The sequence below is a fragment of the Chiloscyllium plagiosum genome, chromosome 29 (genome assembly GCF_004010195.1).
Source record: "Chiloscyllium plagiosum isolate BGI_BamShark_2017 chromosome 29, ASM401019v2, whole genome shotgun sequence".
Taxonomy (NCBI): domain Eukaryota; kingdom Metazoa; phylum Chordata; class Chondrichthyes; order Orectolobiformes; family Hemiscylliidae; genus Chiloscyllium; species Chiloscyllium plagiosum.
Genome location: NC_057738.1, coordinates 9,043,396 through 9,066,480, shown reverse-complemented (window position 1 = coordinate 9,066,480; position 23,085 = coordinate 9,043,396). Strand labels below are relative to the sequence as shown.

The 23,085-nt window shown below is 41.9% G+C and overlaps 1 protein-coding gene and 1 long non-coding RNA gene across 8 annotated transcripts in view; one reads left to right on the top strand and one right to left on the bottom strand.

The window, feature by feature from the left end:
• Positions 1-23,085, top strand: part of LOC122564362 — a 103,125-nt gene that overhangs the window by 41,435 nt on the left and 38,605 nt on the right. The gene's annotated exons all lie outside the window — the stretch shown is intronic.
• The window catches only part of LOC122564361 (stathmin domain-containing protein 1-like), a 57,113-nt gene that overhangs the window by 7,354 nt on the left and 26,674 nt on the right, over positions 1-23,085 (bottom strand). The window contains exon 3 of the mRNA XM_043719119.1: positions 17,924-18,081. Within this exon, the coding sequence (XP_043575054.1) occupies positions 17,924-18,081 (158 nt within the window). The remainder of the gene's footprint in view (positions 1-17,923; positions 18,082-23,085) is intronic.

Below are 23,085 nucleotides of genomic sequence, written 5' to 3'. Positions count from 1 at the left end.
AAATTTGATGAGAAGCATGTAGAAGCCTTTTTCATCTCATTTGAGAAGGTGGCTAAACAAATGAAGTGGCCAGTGACCATGTGGGTTTTGTTGATCCAAACAAAGCTTATAGGTAGAGCTAGTGATGTATTTGCATCACTATCAGAGGAGGTATCTGGGGAGTATGAGGATGTGAAAAAAGCCATCTTAGGTGCATATGAACTTGTGCCAGGAGCCTACAGACAGCTTTTCAGGAATCTAAGGAAGGACCCTGGTCAAACCTACATTGAGTTTGAAAGGATCAAACAAAGTAATTTCGATAGGTGGATAAGGGCATTAAAAATACAAACATATAATGCTCTTAGAGAGATTATTATTTCGGAGGAGTTAAAAAAAATCATTCTCTGAGGTAGGGAGAACTCATGTGGAACAGCAGAGAGTTAAAACAGCAACATTAGCAGTTGAAATGGCCGATGATTATGAGTTGGTTCATAAATCAAAGTCTGGCTTCCAACATCAATTTCAATCGATGAGGGATAGAAAGTGGGGCAAAGAGGAATCCTCACGTGGTAAGGGAAATGTAGATCTCAATGAAGATCATAAAGATAACTCACCCCCGGGTAAGAAGGAAACCCATGAAGGGGAAAGAAAAGTTAAAAAGCTCTAGTGTTTTAACTGCAATAAAGTGGGTCACATGCAATCACAGTATTGGTAGGAAACGCACTGGGAAGACAGGTGTAAGAAAACAGAATAAGCCAGTGAATTTTGTTGAAGGAAAGACAGTGGTGACTGAAAAAGCTGCACTAGAATGTACAACCTGGTTGGAGGTTGGTTAAGGAAGAAGTGCCAGATCTTTTTAACCCATTTATTTACAAAGGGAAGGTTTACTTGCATATGCCAGGAGCAGCAGATAAAGAGGTTACAGTATTAAGAGATACAGGATCATGTCAATCTTTCATGTTGAGAGTTGTGGAGGACTATTGCCAGAAAAAGTGCTAGTACATGGAATTCATGGTGAGACAAGAAGTGGTCAATTATATAAAGTTGAAACTTTATTGCTGGAACAGCACAGCAGGTCAGGCAGCATCCAGGGAACAGGAGATTCGACGTTTCGGGCACAGGCCCTTCTTCAGGAATTCCTGAAGAAGGGCCTGTGCCCGAAATGTCGAATCTCCTGTTCCCTGAATGCTGCCTGACCTGCTGTGCTGTTCCAGCAATAAAGTTTCAACTTTGATCTCCAGCATCTGCAGACCTCACTTTCTCCTCAATTATATAAAGTAAGGTTAGAATGTTCAGAGAAAAATAGAGAAGCGTGATAGAAGTACTGGAAGGACTCTCAGCTCCAGGAATACAATTTGTCCTTGCTAACGATGTACTGGGTCACAGGTAGGAATGCTGCCTACTGTGGTTGAAAAGCCAGTGGAAAATCAGGCAACTGAGGTATTACAGGAAGTACATCCTGGGATTTTTCCTAACTGTGTGGGAACAAAGACACTGGTTGAATAAGGAGGAGAAATCAAAGAATTCAGATAAGTAAGTCGAAGTAGGATCATCAGAGACCATGTTTGATCAAATGGTTGAGACAAAACAGGAACAGGTGGAGGACAAAGTGGATAGTTTTAGCTCACAGAAATTAACTGAGTTACAACAAAAGATGAAAAAGTGAAGCAATTATATAAAAAAGCATACACGGAAGAAGAATGAGTGTATCTCTGAGTTCTACTATCATAAAAATGATGTCTTGCTGAGAAAATGGACTCGATGGTAGCCATGATGTAGAGGTGCTGATGTTGGACTGGGGTAGACAAAGTTAAAAATCACACAAAAACCAGGTTATAGTCCCAACAGGTTTATTTGGAAGTACCTGTACTAGCTTTTGGAGCACTGCTCCTTCATCAGGTAGCTATAGAACCAGTCTGGCTCAAGATTGGGGTACAGACAGACTCTAACCTCTGCATTTAATGCATTGTCTGAGTGGAGATGTCACCTTCTTTTACAAAACCTTAAGTTATCTTGGAAATGTGACTTGAAAGAATTTCTGGGTTTTACATATTAATGTAGTGAAACCTGCAACCCGTTCTAAAAGATGAAAGACTTAACAGCAGTCTAGTTTTGTTCAATATATCATTTCAGTTGCGTGACACTGTGATCGTTTGCTATAAATTGTGTGTCTTATAATCCTGCTCCAAAGTTAGCTGATGAAGGAGCTGCGCTCCGAAACCTAGTACCTGTTAGACTATTGCCTGGTGTTGTGTGATTTTTAACTAAGGAATTGGAGACCATCGCATATTCAGGCAGATGATAAATGGCCAGAAGTTCATCAAGTTATATTACCAGTGGGTTATAGAAAGGAGGTTTTGCGGATTCCACATGATTAACCTGTAGGATGTTATTTAGGGGTAAGAAAGACTCGAGCTAAAATAAAAAATCATTTTTACTGGCTTGGACTGCATAAGGATGTAGCTGAATTTTGCCAGACATGCCATGCATAATTGGAAAACCACAGGGTGTAATAAAACCCACACCTTTAAAACCCATTCCTGCATTTGAGGAACCTTTTACAAAAGTCTTAATTGATTGCGTAGAATCCTTACCTAAAACAAAAGTGGGAATCAGTATTTGTTAATATTAATGGATGTGCCTACTAGATTTCCAGAGGCCATTCCGTTATGCAACATCACAGCTAAAAGGATTGTAGAAAAGTTACTCAAATTTTTCGCTACAGACTCCCACAGAGATACAACCAGATCAAGGGTCAGATTGTACATCAAAATTATTCAAGGAAGTTCTGGACAGCTTAGAAATAAAACAATTCAAATCCACTGCATTCCATCCAGAATTGTAGGGAGCACTAGAAAGATGGCATCAGAAGTTAAAGATGATGTTAAGGGATTAAAGTCAAGACTATCCAAATGATTGGGATAAAGGAATTCCATTTGGACTTTTTGCCATTAGAGCTGCACCAAATAAATCAACCCATTTGAATTAGTTTTTGGGTATGAAGTGAGAGGGCCACTAAAATTGATTAATGAAAAATTGGTGAGTCAGAATTCAGAGACCACATATTTTGACAATGTGTCAAATTTTAGTCAATGGTTGAATAGAGCAGGGAAATCGGCTATGTAGCATTTAAAGATATCACAGCATACAATAAAACAGGAAGCAGACAAGAAATCAAAAAATTTGCAACTTTGCTAATGGAGATAAAGTTAGTGTTATTTCCAGTGATAGGTGAACCTTTAAAAGTGAGGTTTAGTGAACCTTATCAAGTCAAAAGGAGATTGGGTGAGGTGGATTAATTGATAAGGACTCCAGGCAGAAAGAAATCTCACAGAGTGTGTCATGTGAATATGCTCAAAAGGTATTTTGATCAGGAAGGAAAGCAAGAGGAGAATATGTTACTGGTTACAACACAGATTGAAGAACAAAGTTCAGAGGACTCTGAATTGGACATTCCTCAAATAAAATTGGACAATAATGAAGGTCTCAAGAATTGGGATAAATTATTGAGTGACTTTCCAGAGGAAAATCGAAATGACCTGAAAGAGATAAACTGGGAAGGACTAATCTAATTATGCATTATGTAGATATAGGAAGTGCTCTTCCAATTAAGCAACATCCTTATAGACCTAATCCTCTAAATTTGGCACAGGTTCAAAAAGACATTGAACATATGCTCCAAGACAACATAATCGAAGTGAGTTGAAGTGACTGGAGCTCACCCACAGTAATGGTGCCAAAACCAGATGGTACACAATGGTTATGTATAGATTATTGCAAAGTCAATGCAGTTACAAAGTCTGAATCATATCCAAATCGACATTTGGAAAACTGTATTGAGAAGGTGGGACAACCAACTTATATTTCTAAGTTGGACTTACTCAGAGGATACTGGCAGATACCTTTATCCAAAAGAGCAGAGACACTGTCTTTCTTAACACCAAATGGACTGTATCAATTTAAAGTCATGCCATTTGATATGAAAACTGGGCCAGCCACATTTCAAAGACTAACCAATAAAGTAATTTCTGGATTACCCAATTGTGTGGTAAACATTGATGACTTGGTGATCTTTAGTCACACATGGAAGGAATACTGGCAGCATTTATCAGAATTATTTGATCGACTTCGGGAAGAAGGCTTGGTAACAAACCTGACGAAGAGTAAATTCACCAAAGCCCAAGTCACGTTCCTGGATCATATTATTGGACATGGACAGATGGCCCGACGGAATGTGAAAACGAAGGTTTTGGTGTGTTCCCCATACCATCGACAAAGACAGCAGCACTATGATTCCCGAGATTGAGTGGGCTTTATTGGAAATATGTACTGAATTTTAGTAATGTGGGCTGCTCCACTCACTGAGTTACTGAGGAAATGCAAGAAATTTCAGTGGATGGCAGACTGTCAAAAGGCATTTGACAGTCTGAAAGCTGTGTTAACCACTGCTCCAGTATTAGCCACGCCTAATTACACAAATCCATTCAAGTGGCTATCAATGCAAGTGATGTGGGTGTCAGTGCTGTACTCTTACAAGACGACCATCATCTTGAAGATAAAAAGACCTATTGGATATTTCTCCAGGAAATTGAACATTCGTCCATAGAAATATGTTCGACAATTGAGAAGGAGACTAAGCTTGGTGTTGACTTTACAACATTTATGTTGCCAGAAATGTGTCTGAGACAATCATATATACTGATTATATTCCATTAAAGTGTTTGGAGAAATTGAAGGACAAAAATTCCAGACTCTGGAGCTTATTATTGCAAACATGCAATTTGAAAATTATACGTGGCAGGACAAGCAAGTGTAATTGCAGATGCATTGTCGAGTCTTGGATAAAAAATGGAGGTGATTGATGGCAGGAGAAAACAGACTGAAATAGAATGTAACAGTGCATGTTTGCACGATTATAGTCAATGTAAGATATATGCATTATAGTGTATTAACAAAGTAAGACTAAGGGGTTTAAAATGAAGCCATCTTTGTATATTGATGGTTCTTTTTTCTTAAGGGGAGAGGTGTGACGATGCTGTCACTTTAACAAGGTTATTTTGTCCTTGAGTTTTTTTTTAAGAGAGGTCGTAAAGTCAGAGGACCTGAAATGTCTTTAAAAAACCCTTAGTTTAACAATGGTAGGGGCCAGTTCTCTCAGTTCAGGTTTTTTTCTAGTTTGGTTTACTAGTAGCAGAGAAGCTGCTGCAATGCAGAAAAATGTTCCATGCTTCAGCAGATGATCCCTGGCTGACTTTTCCCTCTGAAATCTCTCCTGCTTGTAAGAATCTGTGTTTGAATTTACCTTTTGCCAAGGGGTGTGTTTATGGGATGGTACGGGAATTGAAACAGCTCCTTAGTTAAGTTGCAGTATTGAGTCAGTTAAGTTTTCCAGTAGCTAAGTTATTCTAAATCCCACTTTCTTTTGTTTGTGTTTCAACTGTAGTGTTTAAGTAAATTCTGTTTTGCTTAAAGCCGAGTGGTTTGACCAGCTGCATCACACCTGGAATATCTACTCAGATCTGCCTTTAAAATAAGAAAAAGTAAGCTCTAGGCTACCTTCTTAAAGTATTTTTAGGGGGACTGACCTGGTCCATAACATTGAAAAGACAGCCTCTGGGACAGACCTGAGGGATGCTAATGAGGAATTTGAAGAAGCAGTAAAGGGAGTCCTAGAGAACGATGAATCTAATTGGGGATTCACTGCTGCTGGTCATAAAAGGAAGGATAGCCAACAGTCGATTAATGTGGAAGGCAAGTGGGAAACCTATGTCCAATTATTGGGAAATGAATACCCTCATGAAATAATGATATATTTCTCTAGATGATGAAGCATGGGTTCAAGTCAGACATCAGAGGTTGTTGAAAATGGATTGTCAGTAGGCTGAACTTATACAGATATCATGCAGTGGTCAACAGGCTTAGATGAGCAAACTGGGAGTAAAATTGACGTAAGAACCCGGCATGGATTATCAGGCCCGAAGGAGAGAACAGACTGGTAAACATTATATGAAACTGGGCCATGTACGTGATGACTTGAGCACTGGGAGGAGGAAAGAAGGAGCAGGAGCAGGGATCGAAACAGGCATACAATAATGACTAGAACAGAGGTTTCTGACAGTGGATGGGACCGGACAACAGATCAGGGACTTGTTTGGGATGAACAGGTAGTACCAGCTCTCAGATCAGCCAGGACTGGAGACCCCATAAGTTTATTGATGTGCAGGGATGGCAGTGTTAATAGACACTGGTCCTGTCTCAACTGCATACCTGCATATTGATACTACAACTGTGTCTGAGACTGAAGCGAGCACACCTCTCAGAGTAAAGCACGGAGATGATTCCTCTGGGAGTGGGAGAGTTAACGGTCTCTATCCTGATATGGACGTGTAAAATGACCAAAGGAAGTATTCTCAGAATAGACACTTAACAAAACCAAGAGGCTTATTTAGGTCACCAAACAGTAAAATAATAATGTAAAGCCTTTTTTAAAAGAAACAAGACCCCTGTGTTTGCAAGTGAAAGAGCTGTCTTGATCTATACCACACTGACATGACCTACACCACACTGAGACGGGAATAGTATGGGGGCTGGAACTTTGTGTGTCAACAAATCACAAGAGTCAGGACACAAGCAGGACTGTGGAAGAGTTAATGTGACACTGACCAATGTACCAGGACCAGGGCATTATCCAAGGAAATAACAGCTTTAAGTTGGTGGTGCAGAAGTCAATGTGTGAGAACATAGTCTGGAGCCTGCAAGCAGGGGGCTATAGTACAGAAAACTCAGTCCACAACTAACTCCCCCACTTGGCTAGTACAGAAGCCTGACGGATGTTACTGAATGACTATTGATGACACACCTATGATTACCTGATTGTAGCTAGCCCTCCTACTATATTTAATGTTTTGGGCCAGATCATACAAATTTCTCTGTGCTTGATATAGTGAATGGGTTTTCATCCATTCTATTAGATAATAAGTCCCCAGACCAGTTTGCATTTGCATTAAGACACCTACAGTACACCTGTTCACGATGACCTTACAAATCCCACCATAGCCCAGTGATATTTCTTCAGGTATTGTGTGATACTGAGAGTCAGGTAAATATAGATGAAGATCGTATAGTAATACAATATTTGGATGTCCTGTTGATTAGTTCACAGACTGTCGGGGAGACGAGAAAAATCTTATTGCACACTCTAGAACTGCTGAAGGTTGCAGATTTTAAAGTAAGCATGGTAAAAATGGAGAAGTGAAATGTTCAACTTTTTTTTTGTAAATATTTTTATTGAGAAAAAAAGATTTTAATTTTTTTTACAAAATTACAAAATCACTTTGAAATAGTGTAACAACTTTATAATATAATGACAATAACAGAAAACAAACTATTACTCGACTCCACCATCCACTGAGGAGAGAGAGAAAAACAACTTCAAAAACTACACTTCAATAAACAACTAAGAAAAAATTAACATTAAACCAAGTTATACCAAGGTAACAAGTTATATTCAGTTAAATTACTATACTCAGCGCAATCCCACCAAAGCTCCCCACCACCGGGAGCATCAGTAGGTAAACCCGTACTGGTTTGGGATTCATCCCCCTGGGGCCCCCGGAACGTTAGACATAGCCCTCATGACTACACAAAACGTCCTGATCAATATAGCCAACAAGTCTGCATCTATATAATTCAGAAAGGGCCGCCATGTTTTATAAAACAGTTCCATTTTCTGGTGCACCATACTCGTATGGAGGTCCGGGGGATGTGCTCCATAACTAATCCATGCCACCCTGAGAGTCCCAGGGGATTCTCCAATACCCAGCTCATTAGAAAGTCTTCCTCGCACAGACTGAAAGAATATTAAACAATTTCTTCCCATTTACGTCCAAACAGGGAAGATTTGGAAGACCCAAGATCCACCTTAACCTCAGTTCCCAAGACCCTTTCCAAAACAATCGCTATCTCATCCCAATACCTACGAAGCTTGTGCCATGACCACAAGCAATGAGTAAGAGTGCCAACAGCTGTTTTACATTTGGGGCACAATGGGGACGCTCCTGTCTTAGATTTCACAAGCCGATCCGGTGCCAGATGAGCCTTGTGGAGTACCTTCAATTGCATAGTCTGTGCTCTGTTACAAATTGAAATCTTCTTTACGTTCTCCCAAATATCCGCCCACCCCTCTGATGAGACTTTCATATCCAATTCCTGAGTCCAGATTCTGCATAGCCGCTCAATGTCCTTGGAAACATTACCTCCTAACAAGTGATAAAGGGTACTAACTGAGAGAGCGCCCATAGACCGAAGCACTCTCCTCTCCATATCCGACTTAAAGGGACTAACCATCAATGCAGAATTTTTTTGTATAAAGTCCCTAACCTGAAAGTAACGAAAGAGGTCCCTCCTAAATAGCTCATATTTCTGACTCAGCTGCTCGAAAGACATCATGACCTCCCCGTGAATAAATTCCCAAACAGGAGACTCCTCTAGACTCCCAGAACTTCAAGCCAAAGTCCATCGACCGTGGCCAGAATCCTAACATTATCACTACGGGATTGAAAGGGGAAGTTTTTTTTGTAAGTTGCTCTCACCTTATGCACCATTCTCCGTGCTTTACCTATGTTAAGGACAATTGGGTTTCTGCAATGGTCCATAACAGTCCACATCTTGTCCATAAACAACAAATTGATGAAGGGACATTTTGCCTGAGAGGCCTCAATGTCTAACCAAATTGATCTTGGGTCCTGGCAGGCCCAGTCAAGCACATAGGACAGTAAGGAACTCAATTGATATTTCTTAACGTCCAGGAAATCCAAAACTCCCATCCCCTGCGGAAGCTGCAATTTGGCAAGCTTAATAAGAGGCCGCTTAAGATCCAAGCCAACTGTAAAGCCTCTGTAGTGCCTGCCTAGGCAGCATCAAAGGGACCATTCTCATGGGATATAATAAGTGAGGAAGAACATTCATTTTGACCAGAGCTATTCTACCCAACCAGGATATCAGAAGATCCTCCCAGTGCCGAAGATCCTGCCTTATTTTCTCTAGCAACTGCACACAGTTACCTTTATATAATTAATCGAAGGCTGGGTGATAAAAATGCCTAAATACAGGAAACCTCCCTGTGACCACCTGAAAGGGAAATGGGTTCCATCCCCAAAAATCGGATATTCTAGTAAGGTTCCCCACAGGCATGGCCTCCAACTTCGTGAAATTAATTTTATACCCTGAGAACAAACAAAACAAATTAATCACAGGGCACAGATGTTGTCAGATCAGTTAAAAAGAGAAGAACATCATCTGCATAGAGGGTGATCTTATGGCCACCTGATCCTACCTCCGGAGCAGTTATATTGGGATCTCTCCGGATAGCCTGTGCCAGCAGCTCAATCACCAATGTAAATAATAGCGGTGAGAGGGGACACCCTCGTCGGCTACCTCTGCTGATACTAAAATTATCCCACCATATGCCATTAGTGAGAACCACTGCTTTCAGATCGCTATATAACACTGCCACCCACCTGGCAAAAACCCCTCCAAGACCAAACCAGTCTAGTACATAAAAGAGATATAGCCACTCCACCTAGTCAAATGCTTTCTCTGCATCCAGGCAGACTGCCAAGCCCGGAATCAACCCTTACTGGCATACCTGGACCATGTTTAATACTCTTCTAATGTTATTAGTAGACTTATGATGCTTGATAAAATCTGTCTGGTCGTCCTTTACAAATAAAGGCAAAACCCTCGAAAAACTTAACGCCAGCATTTTCGACAGGATTTTAAAATCCACGTTCAGTAACGATATGGGCCTGTATGAAGTGCAATCCTCTGGGGCTTTTCCTTTCTAAAGAAGAAAAGAAGTATTTGCTTCTCTCAAAGAGGATGGGAGGCAGTCCTGACTGTATGAGTAGTTGTACATGTCCAACAGTGGCCCTGCCAGCATGTCTATAAACTCCTTGTAAAACTCACTTTGAAATCCGTCTGAGCTAGGCACTTTACCACACTAGAGCTGCCTCACTGCCTCCTGTATTCCTGGATTGTCAGGGGGGCATTCAGAAAGGACACCTAATCTGAAGTTACACCCGGAAGGATGTAAAAAGGATTCCATTTACATCAGTCTGTCCTCACAGCCCTCTGACCGGTACAGCTCAGAGTAGAACTTCCTAAATGCTGCACTAATCTTTTTGGCGTTGCAAGTAAGAATAGCCGCACGCTCTCCTAATGGATGTGATAGATTGGGGGACATTCTTTTTTCTGGCCAGGTACACTAGATATCTATCTGGTTTATCACGGTACTCAAATAACCTCTGTTTCACAAAAGAGGTTTCCCTCTTTGCTGTCTGGGTGAGTGCAGCAATCAAAGTAGTCCTGAGGGCTGTAATCCACCGCAGTTTGGCTAAAGATGGTCTGTCAAAGTATGCTGTCTCAGCTGCCTTCAGGCGAGCCTTGAGCAAACGTTGCTGCTCTCCCCTCTGCTGTTTCGGGGTTGCAGAGTAAGAAAGGGGCGGCAGTGGTTAGCACTGCTGCCTCACAGCACCAGGGTCCCAGGTTCAATTCCAGCCTCGGGCGACTGTTTGTGTGGAGTTTGCACATTCTCCCCATGTCTGCGTAAGTTTCCTCCCACAGTCCAAAAATGTGCAGGTCAGGTGAATATTAAATTGCCCATAGTGTTAGGTGCATTAGTCAGAGGAAAATGGGGGTGGGCGGGTTACTCTTCAGAGGGTCTGTGTGGACTTGTTGGGCCGAAGTGCCTGTTTCGACACTGTAGGGAATCTAATCTAAAAAGAAAATGATCAAACCCCATGCATAGGCCTTGGCAGTCTCCCAGAGCACCGATGGATTACTGGTCATACCTAAATTAATGTCCCAAAAGATTTTAAATTCCCATGCACCAGTGCTGCGAGCCTGCCCCATTACCACCGGCCTTGACCTCCATGTCCATTGCTGCATGATCGGAGATGGCTATGTTCCCGATTTCAGTGCAAGACCGCACTGAATTCAAAAAGGTGGATGGGGCAAAAAAAAAAGTCAATCCTAGTATAGCACTTACGTGGCTTAGAGAAAAAGGTGAAATCCCTACTTTCAGGGTGAAGACATCACCACACATCCACCAACCCCAGCTCCCTGTTCAGGTCCACCAACTGCCTAGATTATGGGGACATACCTGCAAGGCCCCTAGGCATCCTGTCCACTTCGGGGTCAATAAGACAATTAAAGTCTTCCCCTATAATTGTATGACATGCCCCAAGGGCCATCAACTTGGAAAGCACATCCGTTAAAAGTTTGAGGGGATGTGCCGGGGGGCAATATACATTCAAAATCCCATACTCCTCTCCACATATTAAAGCTTTAAGAAATATAAATCGTCCATATCCATCCTTAATTTGGTCTAACATTTGAAATGGGAGATTCTTCTGGACGAGAATAGCAACTCCTCTACTTTTTGAATTGAAGGATGAGAAAAATACCTGTCTGAACCCTCCCTGCTGCAACTCAAACGCTCCTTATCAGTTAAGTGCGTTTCTTGTAACAAGGCTACATCAACCCTCTCTTTTCTAAGGCTTGACAGTATCTTTTTTCTCTTAATTGGTGAATGACTCCCCTTAACACTCTAGGTGCACCATTTAAACGAATGGCTAGCCATAACTGTCCGAAACAGTCTGTGACCCAGGTTCAATTCCACCCTCAGACAACTGTCTGTGCGGATTTTGCACATTTTCCTGTATCTATATGGGTTTCCTCTGGGTGCTCTGGTTTCTGCCCACAGTCCAAGATGTGCAGGTTAGGTGGATTGATTAGATTAGATTCCCTCCAGTATGAAAATAGGCACTTCGGCCCAACAGGTCCACGCTGACCCTCCATATTGGCCATACTAAATTGCTTATTGTGTCCAGTGATGTGTAGGTTAGGTGGATTAGCCATGGGAAATGCAGAGTTACAGGGTTACGGTAGGGGGTTGGGTCTGTGTGGAATGCTCTTCGAAGGGTCCGTGTGAACTCGATGGGCCAAGTGGACTGCTTCCACACCAGAGGAATTTTATGAATACATAATACCCATATTACAGCAGGAGTATGGAACTGGAGGTGTGATTAAACAACCCACCAAATCATGTCTAGCTTTAAGCCCCAGTCCAGAAAATGGACCCGTGCTGATAAAAGTTGATACATTTCATAAGATAACGTACACCATGACCTGATATCCATTGTCCTAACTATCTGCAATATTGGCTTGCCAGAATGATATTCAGGTAAGACTTCAGTGCTATATACAGCTTTGGTCAAACAGGTGATAACATAGGCAGCTTGAGTTAATGATGGAGGTCAGTTATTTTCTGTACTCCCAGTTTGGGGAAGGGCCAACTATATAGTCCATTAATAAATAATTAATAAAGATGTGGGAAGATATTTCAAAAGATGTATCAGAAATGATGTCTGCAGTATCTATGGTTCATGGATACTTGATCAGACAAGTGAAAACCTGAGGTAAATTCTTGAGGGTGAACTACCCCGCTGGATAACTAATGCACAGCTGCTTAACCTGTCATGACACACAGATCACGGTCTGACCACTTGCCAGTCAGGGGCTCAAGAAGTGTATGTAAAACAGATGCTGAAAGTGTTAGGCATGATAATGCATTGATCATTGTAGCAATCCCAGTTATACATGAGTAAATATCATTCACGACATTATATAGAACAGAGAACATTGGGTTAATTAGGTGAGGCAGCATAATAAACCACCATATGCAGTAGAGATGGGGTAAATACAACAAGTCCTAGTTTAGATAGGTGCAGCGTAGAAGACTCTTCAGTACTTTGTCCACATCCAAAATAGGAGACAGAAAAAGCATGGTTCAGATTTAATGCAATGGTCGTTAATACAATGGAAGCTATATGGGCTACAATGAAACCAACTTATATTGCATATCTACGTACAAGGAGATATTATATCACTACATCACAAAAGGAGTACCAACATGGGAACAATTGATCTTATCCTATAACCCATAATGTGGTGTGTTTATACCCACAAGTACTGGCTAGGATGGAAAAAGTAAAACTGTTTGAAATTTACAAAAGACAGTTAACATGCAGGTGAAGAAGGACATTAGCGAAAATCTGACAATATTTGAGCCAGTTCCCATATACAGTCCCACTGCTGCTTGAGTTCCTTACAGGTATCTGAGATACGACATAAGGAGTGCATAGAATTTATTTCACACTGCAGCAACAAATAAGGACGTTACCTGATAATTTCAGACTAATAGATACTGCCACTTGGTGGGAGGAGCTGTGGCACTGGAGGTTGAATATGCAGATACATCCATGGATTAGGATCCTCTCCCAAGTTCCAGTTATCACCCAGCTGTCACTGGTTGTATACCTAACCTACTTGGTTTACAACACCAGAAGAATACAGAAAGAGATGGTAAAAAGAGTACAGGAGTTGGAGATTGCAGGGTCAGATGGCAAGGAGTGGGGTGTATAGCACGACCTATACATATGGTATAACTAAGTACCTCTACAAACCTCAGATCAATATCTGGCCGTTATGTATGGGTAGTGGAGAATAAAAGGTTTAGCATTACCACCAAGTTGGCTACCTTGAGGACCAAACGTTGGGAAGATTGAAGGAGTTAGGTTATTTGAGGATTAAAGCTCATAGAATCCCTACAGTGTGGAAACAGGCCCTTTGGTCCAACAAATTTAAATTAAGGGGGGAGGGGGGGGGGGTAGGTATAGGACAGATGTTAGGGGTAGATTCTTTACTCAGCGAGTCATGAGTTCATGGAATGCCCTGCCAGTAGCAGTGGTGGACTCTCCCTCTTTATGGGCATTTAAACAGGCATTGGATAGGCATATGGAGGATAGTGGGCTAGTGTAGGTTAGGTGGGCTTGGATCGGCGCAACATCGAGGGCCAAAGGGCCTGTACTGCGCTGTATTTTTCTATGTTCTATGTTCTATAAGTCCACACCGACCCTCTGAAGAGTATCCCACCAGACCCATTCCGCTCCATTTAACCCCTGACTAATGCACCCAACCTACACATCCCTGGACATAATGGACAATTTAGCACATTCTTTGGTTGTGGAAGGAAATCGGAGCACCCAGAGGAAATCCATGCAGACACGGGGAGAATGTGCAAATACCACCCAGACAGTCAACTGTGGCTGGAATCGAATCCAGGTCCCTGGCGTTGTGAGGCAGCAGTGCTAACCACTGAGCCACCATGCCACCCTAGCTGTAGCCAGAGAGTCAATAGAATGGTCAAATTAGTTAAGAATGGCTTTAGCCATGTAGTAGTAATAATCAAAGCTAACAAAGCATGTGGGAACTACTGATGCACAAAAAAGTTACAAGCAAAGCATTCAGATTGTCAAGGGTAGTCATGATGAGGAGGTGCAATGTTGGACTGGGATGGACAAAGTTAAAAATCACACAACACCAGGTTATAGTCCAACAGGTTTATTTGGAAGTACAAGCTTTCAAAGCACTGCGTCTTTGTCAAGTAGCTAGTGGAGCAGAATCACAGGACACAGAATGTATAGTAAAAGATGCAAATGTCATACAACTGATGCGATGTATTAAACAAACCCAGATTGCTGTTAAGTCTTTAATCATTTTGAATGGGGTTGCAGGTTTTGATTCATTAATATGTAAGATCCAGAAATTCTTTCAAGTCACATTTTGAGATAGTTTGAGGTTTTATTAAAAAAAAGTGACATCTCAGCTCAGACAATGCATTATAAAGGTGTGACGGTAGAGTCTGTCTGTATCCCAATCTTGAGTCAGACTGGTTCTATTTCCAAAGTAGGAATTGATAAAATGTCACATGGACTGACTGCCTACAGATTGTGTGCTTTGCAGGTACATTTGAGTGTACCTGCAAATGCAAATCTGCAAGTGCAAATTCACCCCATAGACTTGTGTATGTGTACATGCTGGTGTGTGTGCATGTGAGGGGAAGAGAGAGACACACACACACACACACACAGACACACAAACTCTGTGTGTGTGTGTGTGTGTGTATATGTGTGCTAGTGTGTGGGTGCATGTGTGAAGTGTACAGTGCAATGGGGTCACCTGTAGTGTGACACGAACTCAAGATCCCGGTTGAGGCCATCCTCATGAGTGCTGAACTTGGCTATCAACCTCTGCTTGGCGACTCTGCGTTGTTGGTATTCCGAAGTCCGCCTTGGAGGCTGGTCACCCGAAGATCCAAGGCCAAATGTCCTTCGTGGTCAATGACATTCGATCTTGCATCTTCGGGTGACCAGCCTCCAAGGTGGACTGTGGGGTACGCAACAAAGCAGAGTCACCAAGCAGAGGCTGATAGCCAGGTTTGGTACCCATGAGGATAGCCTCAACCGGGATCTTGAGTTCGTGTCACACTACAGGTGATGCCACTACACTGTACACTTCACACATGCACCCACACACAAGCACACATACACATACACTCTCCCTTTCTCTCGCTCTCTCTCTCACACAGACACACACACACACACACACACACACACACAAATATAAGTCTATGGGGTGAATTTGTATTTGCAGGTACATTCTATTTTGTTCAAAAAGCACAATCTGCAGGCAGTCGGTCCATGTGACATTTTATCAATTCTTACTTTGGAAACAGAACCCAAGGTTGGGATACAGACAAACTCTAATCTCATGCCTTTCATGTATTGTCTGAGGTGAGATGTCACCTTCCTTTTTTAAACTAAAACCTTAAATTATCTCAGGAATGTGACTTGAAAGAAGTTCTGGGATTTACGTATTAATGAATTGAAACCTGCAACCCCATTCAAAATGATTAAAGACTTAACAGCAATCTAGGTTTGTTCAATACATCGCATCAGTTGTATGACACCTTCATCTTTAAATTCTGTGTCCTATGATCCTATCCCACTAGCTACTTAGAGTCATAGAGATGTACAGCACAGAAACAGACCCTTTGGTCCAACTCATCCACGCCCACCAGATATCCCAACCTAATCTAGTCCCACTTGCCAGCACCTGGCCCATATCCCTCCAAAGTCTTCCTATTTATATACCCTTTCAGATGCCTTTTAAATGTTGCAATTGTACCAGCCTCCATCACTTCCTCTGGCAGCTCATTCCATACACTTATCACCCTCTGCATGAAAAAGTTGCCCCTTAGGTCTCTCTTATATCTTTCCCCTTTCACCCTAAACCTATGCCCTCTAGTTCTGAACTCCCCCACCCCAGGGAAAAGACTTTGTCTATTTGTCCTATCCATGCCCCTCATGATTTTATACACGTCTATAAGGTCACCCCTCAGCCCACAATGCTCCAGGGAAAACAGCCCCAGCCTATTCAACCTCTCCCAATAGCTCAAATCTTCCAACCCTGGCAACATCCTTGTAGGAGAAAGTGAGGACTGCAGATGCTGGAGATCAGAGCTGAAAACGTATTGCTGGAAAAGCGCAGCAGGTCAGGCAGCATCCAGGGAACAGGAGAATCGACGTTTCGGGCATAAGCCCTTCTTCAGGAATCCTGAAGAAGGGCTTATGCCCGAAACGTCGATTCTCCTGTTCCCTGGATGCTGCCTGACCTGCTGCGCTTTTCCAGCAACACATTTTCAGCCAACATCCTTGTAGATCTTTTCTGACCCCTTTCAAGTTTCACAACATCTTCCCGATAGGAAGGAGACCAGAACTGCACGCAATATTCCACCATTGGTCTAACCAATGTCCTGCACAGCTGCAATATGACCTCCCAACTCCTATATTCAGTACTCTGACCAATAAAGGAAAGCACACCAAACACCTTTTTCACTATCCTATCTACCTGCGACTCCACTTTCAAGGAGCTATGAACATGCACTCCAAGGTCTCTTCGTTCAGCAACACTCCTTAGGACTTTACCATTAAATGTATAAGTCCTGCTAAGATTTGTTCTCCCAAAATGCAGCAACTCACATTTATCTAGATTAAACCCCATCTGCCACTTGACAAAGGAGCAGTGCTCTGAAAGCTTGAACTTCCAAATATACAGGTTGGACTATAACCTGGTGTGTGATTTTTAACTTTGTCAGGGAGAGTAGCATAGAAGCTATACTATCAGAGGCCTTGGGTGAAAGAACAGACAACGCTAATCAAAGACTGTGGGAAACAAAGTTAATAAGTGTCACAAGGATGTTGAAGTGCAGGAATTGTATATACATACTGTAATATTTAAAGCTTAGAGGTATTTTGTAACCCACTACAGTGAGTTTTAATCTTCGACATTAAGGCTTCTTCTTTATATGTCCATATGAAATAAATGATCATTACCTGTTCTCCTGAAATCTTCTAACAATTTGTCAAGAACACCTAAAACAGAGAGCTTTCTCCATAAAGAGGTGAGAAGTTTAAGTAAGAACAAAAAAGAAATTAATTGATAACTTTGAGTAACAATTGTAACCTGGGAAAACCCAAGTGGTTCATGAGTCGATACACGAATGCTTTCTGATTCAGTTTGCCAAAGAAGCCACAAGAGGTAATGTTAGGGAATAGAAGTTGGAACAGTTCTTGAGAACAGTGACCACAAAATTATTAAATTTAACATGAACAAAGAGTCAGAAATCACTAAGACCAGGAATTGGGTACATAATAATTATAACGGTAAATTTGAAAAAATTAGAACATAATAAAAGCTAAAGAACTGGGATAACTCAAACTCAGAATATGTGGCACTCCTTCAAATAAATAACGCTGGTGTTCTGAGGGCACTGACTAAGACTTATAGTCAAAAAATTAAGTAAGTTACGATCACAAGTTTTGAATAATTATACTCGTGCAAGGTAACTTATTTCCAGATGCTACTCTGTTGCTCATGTTGTGTTTAAACAAATTACAATTAATTTTTGATTTAACAGAAATGTAAAAACTACATTTGATTTCTAAGATCCTTATGTTAGAAGATGGAAGTTAACACATACCATAGGACTATGAACCTCTTGCCACTCTTCATTGTGGGCCTGGTTTAAGATCCCCTGAACTAAAAGTTCTTGTAGAATGTCAACAGACCTCGGTCTGTCCCTGATTTCTTGTATTGGTCCATTCTTTTTCAGCAAGCTATTTGCAGTAAGTGCTAAATCTGCAGGTTGAAACAAAACTAATTAGTAATAATTAGAGGTCAACTTATTGAAGAACACCAAATAGCAGCGTTTCACCCCTCAGACTCTCTCTTTAAACCTGTCAGTATGTTTTTGGAATGGGAACTTATATTGAACCACAGCTGTCTAAATTCACTAAGGATTCAACTCAAGTTGTGCAAGATTGTCATGGAGGGTCTCTTACTGACTGGCTATTTCCTGTTATCACAGATTAAAAACATGTTGTGTTCATAGCTTCACTGAAAGCTGCCTGTGACCATCAGACACTGCTCCATATTGAATGCTTTGTCAATTCCAATGCAACAATTGTTATTTAATAAGTTTGCCACAGATATTCACTTTTAGCTTGGGCGGGTCATTAAGTATTTAATCATGGCATCACTTTACTTTGGCAAATGAAGGGGCAGGGAAAGCTACTTGAGATTGTTACAGAGTTCATACTAAAATATTACTCTTTTGCACTGGAACATGCATTCAATGCAGTCTGGACTGAAGAAGTTAACACTTAATTTTTCTTCATCTATAAAGGTCTTACAGGGAAGGCTCTTGGTCAGTGCCCAGCCCGCCCAAGCCCAAAGTACAAAGATGGCTAAAGTCTCAAGTCCATTCAGGAAAACCAATGCTAAAGACTATTGGAAGTGTTAGAAGCACACAGCACAGTATGGATTGTCTCTTTCTTGGGTTAAGGGAAGATGTTAAAGCAGAAAGCAATAGTTGAGGGGAATGAGGCAGTAGTCAGGATCATTTATTCCACATTACAGAATAATTGATGAAGATATTGGGTACAATATTTTCTTCATTCCTACCACCCTGATGGGAAACAAATCTTTTTTAAAGGATGAATCGCTCATGGAATAAATAGAATACATACAAAAATACAAAGCAGAGGGGAGGGAAAGGCTGCTCAGTCCATCAAAGACAAAGACAATCTGTCCTACCACAGACACTACCATATTTAATTAATTGCTTGCAGGACAATTCATATGAATGTGTTCATTAGGTACCCATTCACCTATGCTGTGTATTCAAAAAGAATGGTTACCCAATGAATACAGTCCACCAATTTCTCAGCAACAAACCCAAACAAGCAAACAAAACACGTCCAGAAACCCTAGCCACTCTCTCCTACATAAAAGACATCTCAGACCCCTTGGCATCATGGTAGCCTACAAACCCACCAACACACTAAACAGCAGCTAATGAACTTGAAAGACCCTATACAGACAACAAGCAAAACTAATGTCATTTACAAAATACCATGCAAGGACTTTAACAAACACTACGTTGGACAAACAGGCAGAAAACTAGCCACCAGGAAACATGAACACCAACTAGCCACAAAAAGTCATGACCGTCTCTCACTAGTATCCTCCCATATCCATCCTAGGTCAAGCCAACCAAAGACACACACAATAATCCCTAGAAGCATGGCATTCCAACTGGAACTCTATCAACAAATACATCAAGTTAGATCCCATCCACCACCCCCTGAAAAAAAGGAACAGGAAGTGACTACATCACAGGAAATGACATCACCAATCTAAAGAAACCCAAACATATAAATAGAAAGCAGAAATTTTCAGCATTGCTTTGCTTACCTGAAGATGTTACCCAGTAAGGTAACAAAACATCTGGAAATGAACCTTTCAGCTCAGCGAGCAAACCTATGTCCAAGATGTTCTTGATGTCACAAGGAATTAAGGGCTACGGGGAGAATGCGGGTAAGTGGAGTTGAAATGCCCATCAGCCATGATTGAATGGCGGAGTGGACTCGATGGGCCGAATGGCCTCACTTCCGCTCCTATGTCTTATGGTCTAAGATATCTGCTGTCCTTATCCTTCAAGATAGTAGAAGTCATGGGTTTGGAAAGTATTAAGGAAGATTGAGAAATATCTGCATTGCATCATGCAGTTGGTAGACATTAGATTAGATTAGATTACATTACATTACAGTGTGGAAACAGGCCCTTCGGCCCAACAAGTCCAGTCAGTCGCCTGAGGCGGGAATTGAACCCGGGTCTCTGGCGCTGTAAGGTAGCAGTGCTAAACACTGTGCCACCATGCCGCCCACAGTACAGTATTGAGCGTTACTACAGTATTGAGCATTGGTGTTGCAGGGTGTGAATGTTTTTGGATGTGCTGCCAATCAAGTAGGCTACTTTGTTCTGCATAGTGTCAAGCTTCTAGAGTCCTGTTGCAGCTACACACATCCAAATAAATGTGGAGAATTCCGTTACACTCCTGACTTGAGCTTTTTTAGCTAGTGGACAGGTTTTGGGTAGTCAGGGGTTGAGTTAATTTTGGCAAAGTTCCTAGCCTCTGACCTGCTCTTGAGTGCCATAATATTTACAGGGTTAGTCCAGCTCAGTTTCTGGTCAAAGGCAACTTTCGGGATGTTAAGGTAAGGTATTCATCTATGGTAATGCAATTGAATCTCAAGGGGCAATGGTTATATTCTCTTTTGTTGGAGATTGTCATTGTATTGCATTTGTGTGACACAAGTATTCTTTTCCACTTACCAGCCTAAACCAGGATATTGTTCAGGATATGCACTGCTTCAGTGTCTGAGGTGTTGCAAATGGTGCTGACCAATATGTCATCAGTGACTATTCCCCACTTCAGACCTTTTGGCGGAGGGAAGATCAAGGATGAAGCAGCTGAAAGTGGTTAAGTCTAGGACACCACCTTGAGGAACACATGAAGAGATGTCCTGGAGTTGAGATGACTGACTTGCAAAAACTATAACCATTCTTCTTTGTGTCGTCTGTGTCTCTAATCAGCAGAGAGTTTTCCCCTGATCCCCGTTGACTGTTGTTTTGCCAGGACTCCTTGATGCCACACTTGGTCAAATACGACTTCAATATCAATTGCAACCACTATCATCTCACCTCTAGAATTCAGCTCGTTTGTCCAGGTCTGGATCAAGGCTGTAATGCAGTCAGGAGCTGAGTGGCCTTGATGATTTACATTGTGATCTTAGTGCAAATGAGGCACATCAATCTATAACTACAAAAAAAGTCCCTTTTTAGCAGCCTGAGCAGCCAATAGTTGATCTTTCCAATTAATGAAGTCACTTTCTAAAAACTTCCATGTCAATAGCAGTCATGTGCCTTTTTTGCTCAACCTTTTGATTGGCACAAATCAGTAACAAAGTTGGCTTCTATTTATTCGCCAAAGAAAGATTATTCTCTTCCAACTGCTGCTGTGCTTATTTTTCAGTTGTACTTTTCCTAAGGCCCAGCTATCAACTCAAATTCATATTAAAAAGATTCTATCTCCAGGGTCCTCAATAAATCACTGTCTAACTTGCCTTTGTAATCTGGCTCATTCCATGCTATCAAAATCATGGATCCATCTTCCTGATCAACTACAGGAACCACCCTGGCAAAGTGCTCAGCATTATGGTCAGGGCCACACAGCACGTGCTATTTCAGTGCATCAGCATAATTAAGGATTCTAAATTATTGCAGCTCTATACATCTCCCATAATGGCCTCAATTTCCATTGCTCCTATATTAGTAGCTATGCTACCAGTCAGTCACATGCCTGGACTTGAAGCTCTGTATCTCCTCCCTTTGCATCGTTTTCTTCTTTTGAAATACTCCTAACCATCTGTTTCTTTGACCAAGTGTTTGAGCAGCAGCCCTAATAACACCTCTGTGGTGGGTTAGCAAACGTTGCTGAATAATGCTTCTGTAAAGTACTTTGGGAGGTTTTACTACATTAAAGGTTTTTTTTTGAGATTAAGATTTTCAGTGGTTTTAGGCTATTGTGCCCAATGTCATATTGGAGTTCAACAGCATATAGAAAAATACAGCGCAGTACAGGCCCTTTGGCCCTCGATGTTGCGCCGATCCAAGCCCACCTAACCTACACTAGCCCACTATCCTCCATATGCCTATCCAATGCCCATTTAAATGCCCATAAAGAGGGAGAGTCCACCACTGCTACTGGCAGCGCATTCCATGAACTCACGACTCGCTGAGTAAACACAGCGAGTTCTGGTTTGTTTCACCATATTTCCCACACTACCATGACTTCACCTTATTCACTATTGCTTTGGAATTTCCTGGGATCATGAAAGGTTTTACATAAATGCAATTTTTTTTTTATTGGGCACAATACAGCATGCATGTGTTAGCAATGGACTCATCTCACCTCCACAGCCAGGGTGTTTCGGCAGCATCATTCCAAGCCTGTAAATCACAAGATATCAATGTTTATTCTCAGTCAGGTTTGAACTTGAAGGAGAAAATCTGTTAGTTTATGGAGTCTTGACAACTTGGAAAGTTTATGGCTTCCAGACCAAAATGTAGATATTTTAAGCCAGTGTGATTAGATTAGATTCCCTACAGTGTGGAAACAGGCCCTTCAGCCCAACAAGTCCACACCAAATTTTCCAACCCACCCAGACCCATTCCCCTACTCCCTACGAATGCATCTATCACTATGGGCAATTTAGCATGGCCATTCACCTGACCTTTGGACTGTGGGAGGAAACCCATGCAGACACAGGGAGAATGTGCAAACTCCACACAGACGGTCACCTGAAGCTGGAATCGAACCCGGGTCCCTGGCGCTGCGAGGCAGCAGTGGTAATCACTGAGCCACCGTGCCATAATAATAGCTCAATCCAATGTCGATTTTATTTTGGTGACTGAGAATCCTTCGATCACAGTGGTTTACAGTTTGATTGGCTGCTTATGAAACCGAGGAGAAAGTGAGGGCTGCAGATGCTGGAGATCAGAGCTGAAAATGTATTGCTGGAAAAGCGCAGCAGGTCAGGCAGCATCCAAGGAACAGGAGAATCGACGTTTCAGGCATAAGCCCTTCTTCAGGAATGAGGAAAGTGTGTCCAGCAGGCTAAGATAAAAGGTAGGGAGGAGGGACTTGGGGGAGGGGCGTTGGAAATGCGATAGGTGGAAGACAGGCCGCCTACTTGCGGAATGTTTCAGAGAACACCTCTGGGACACCCGGACCAACCA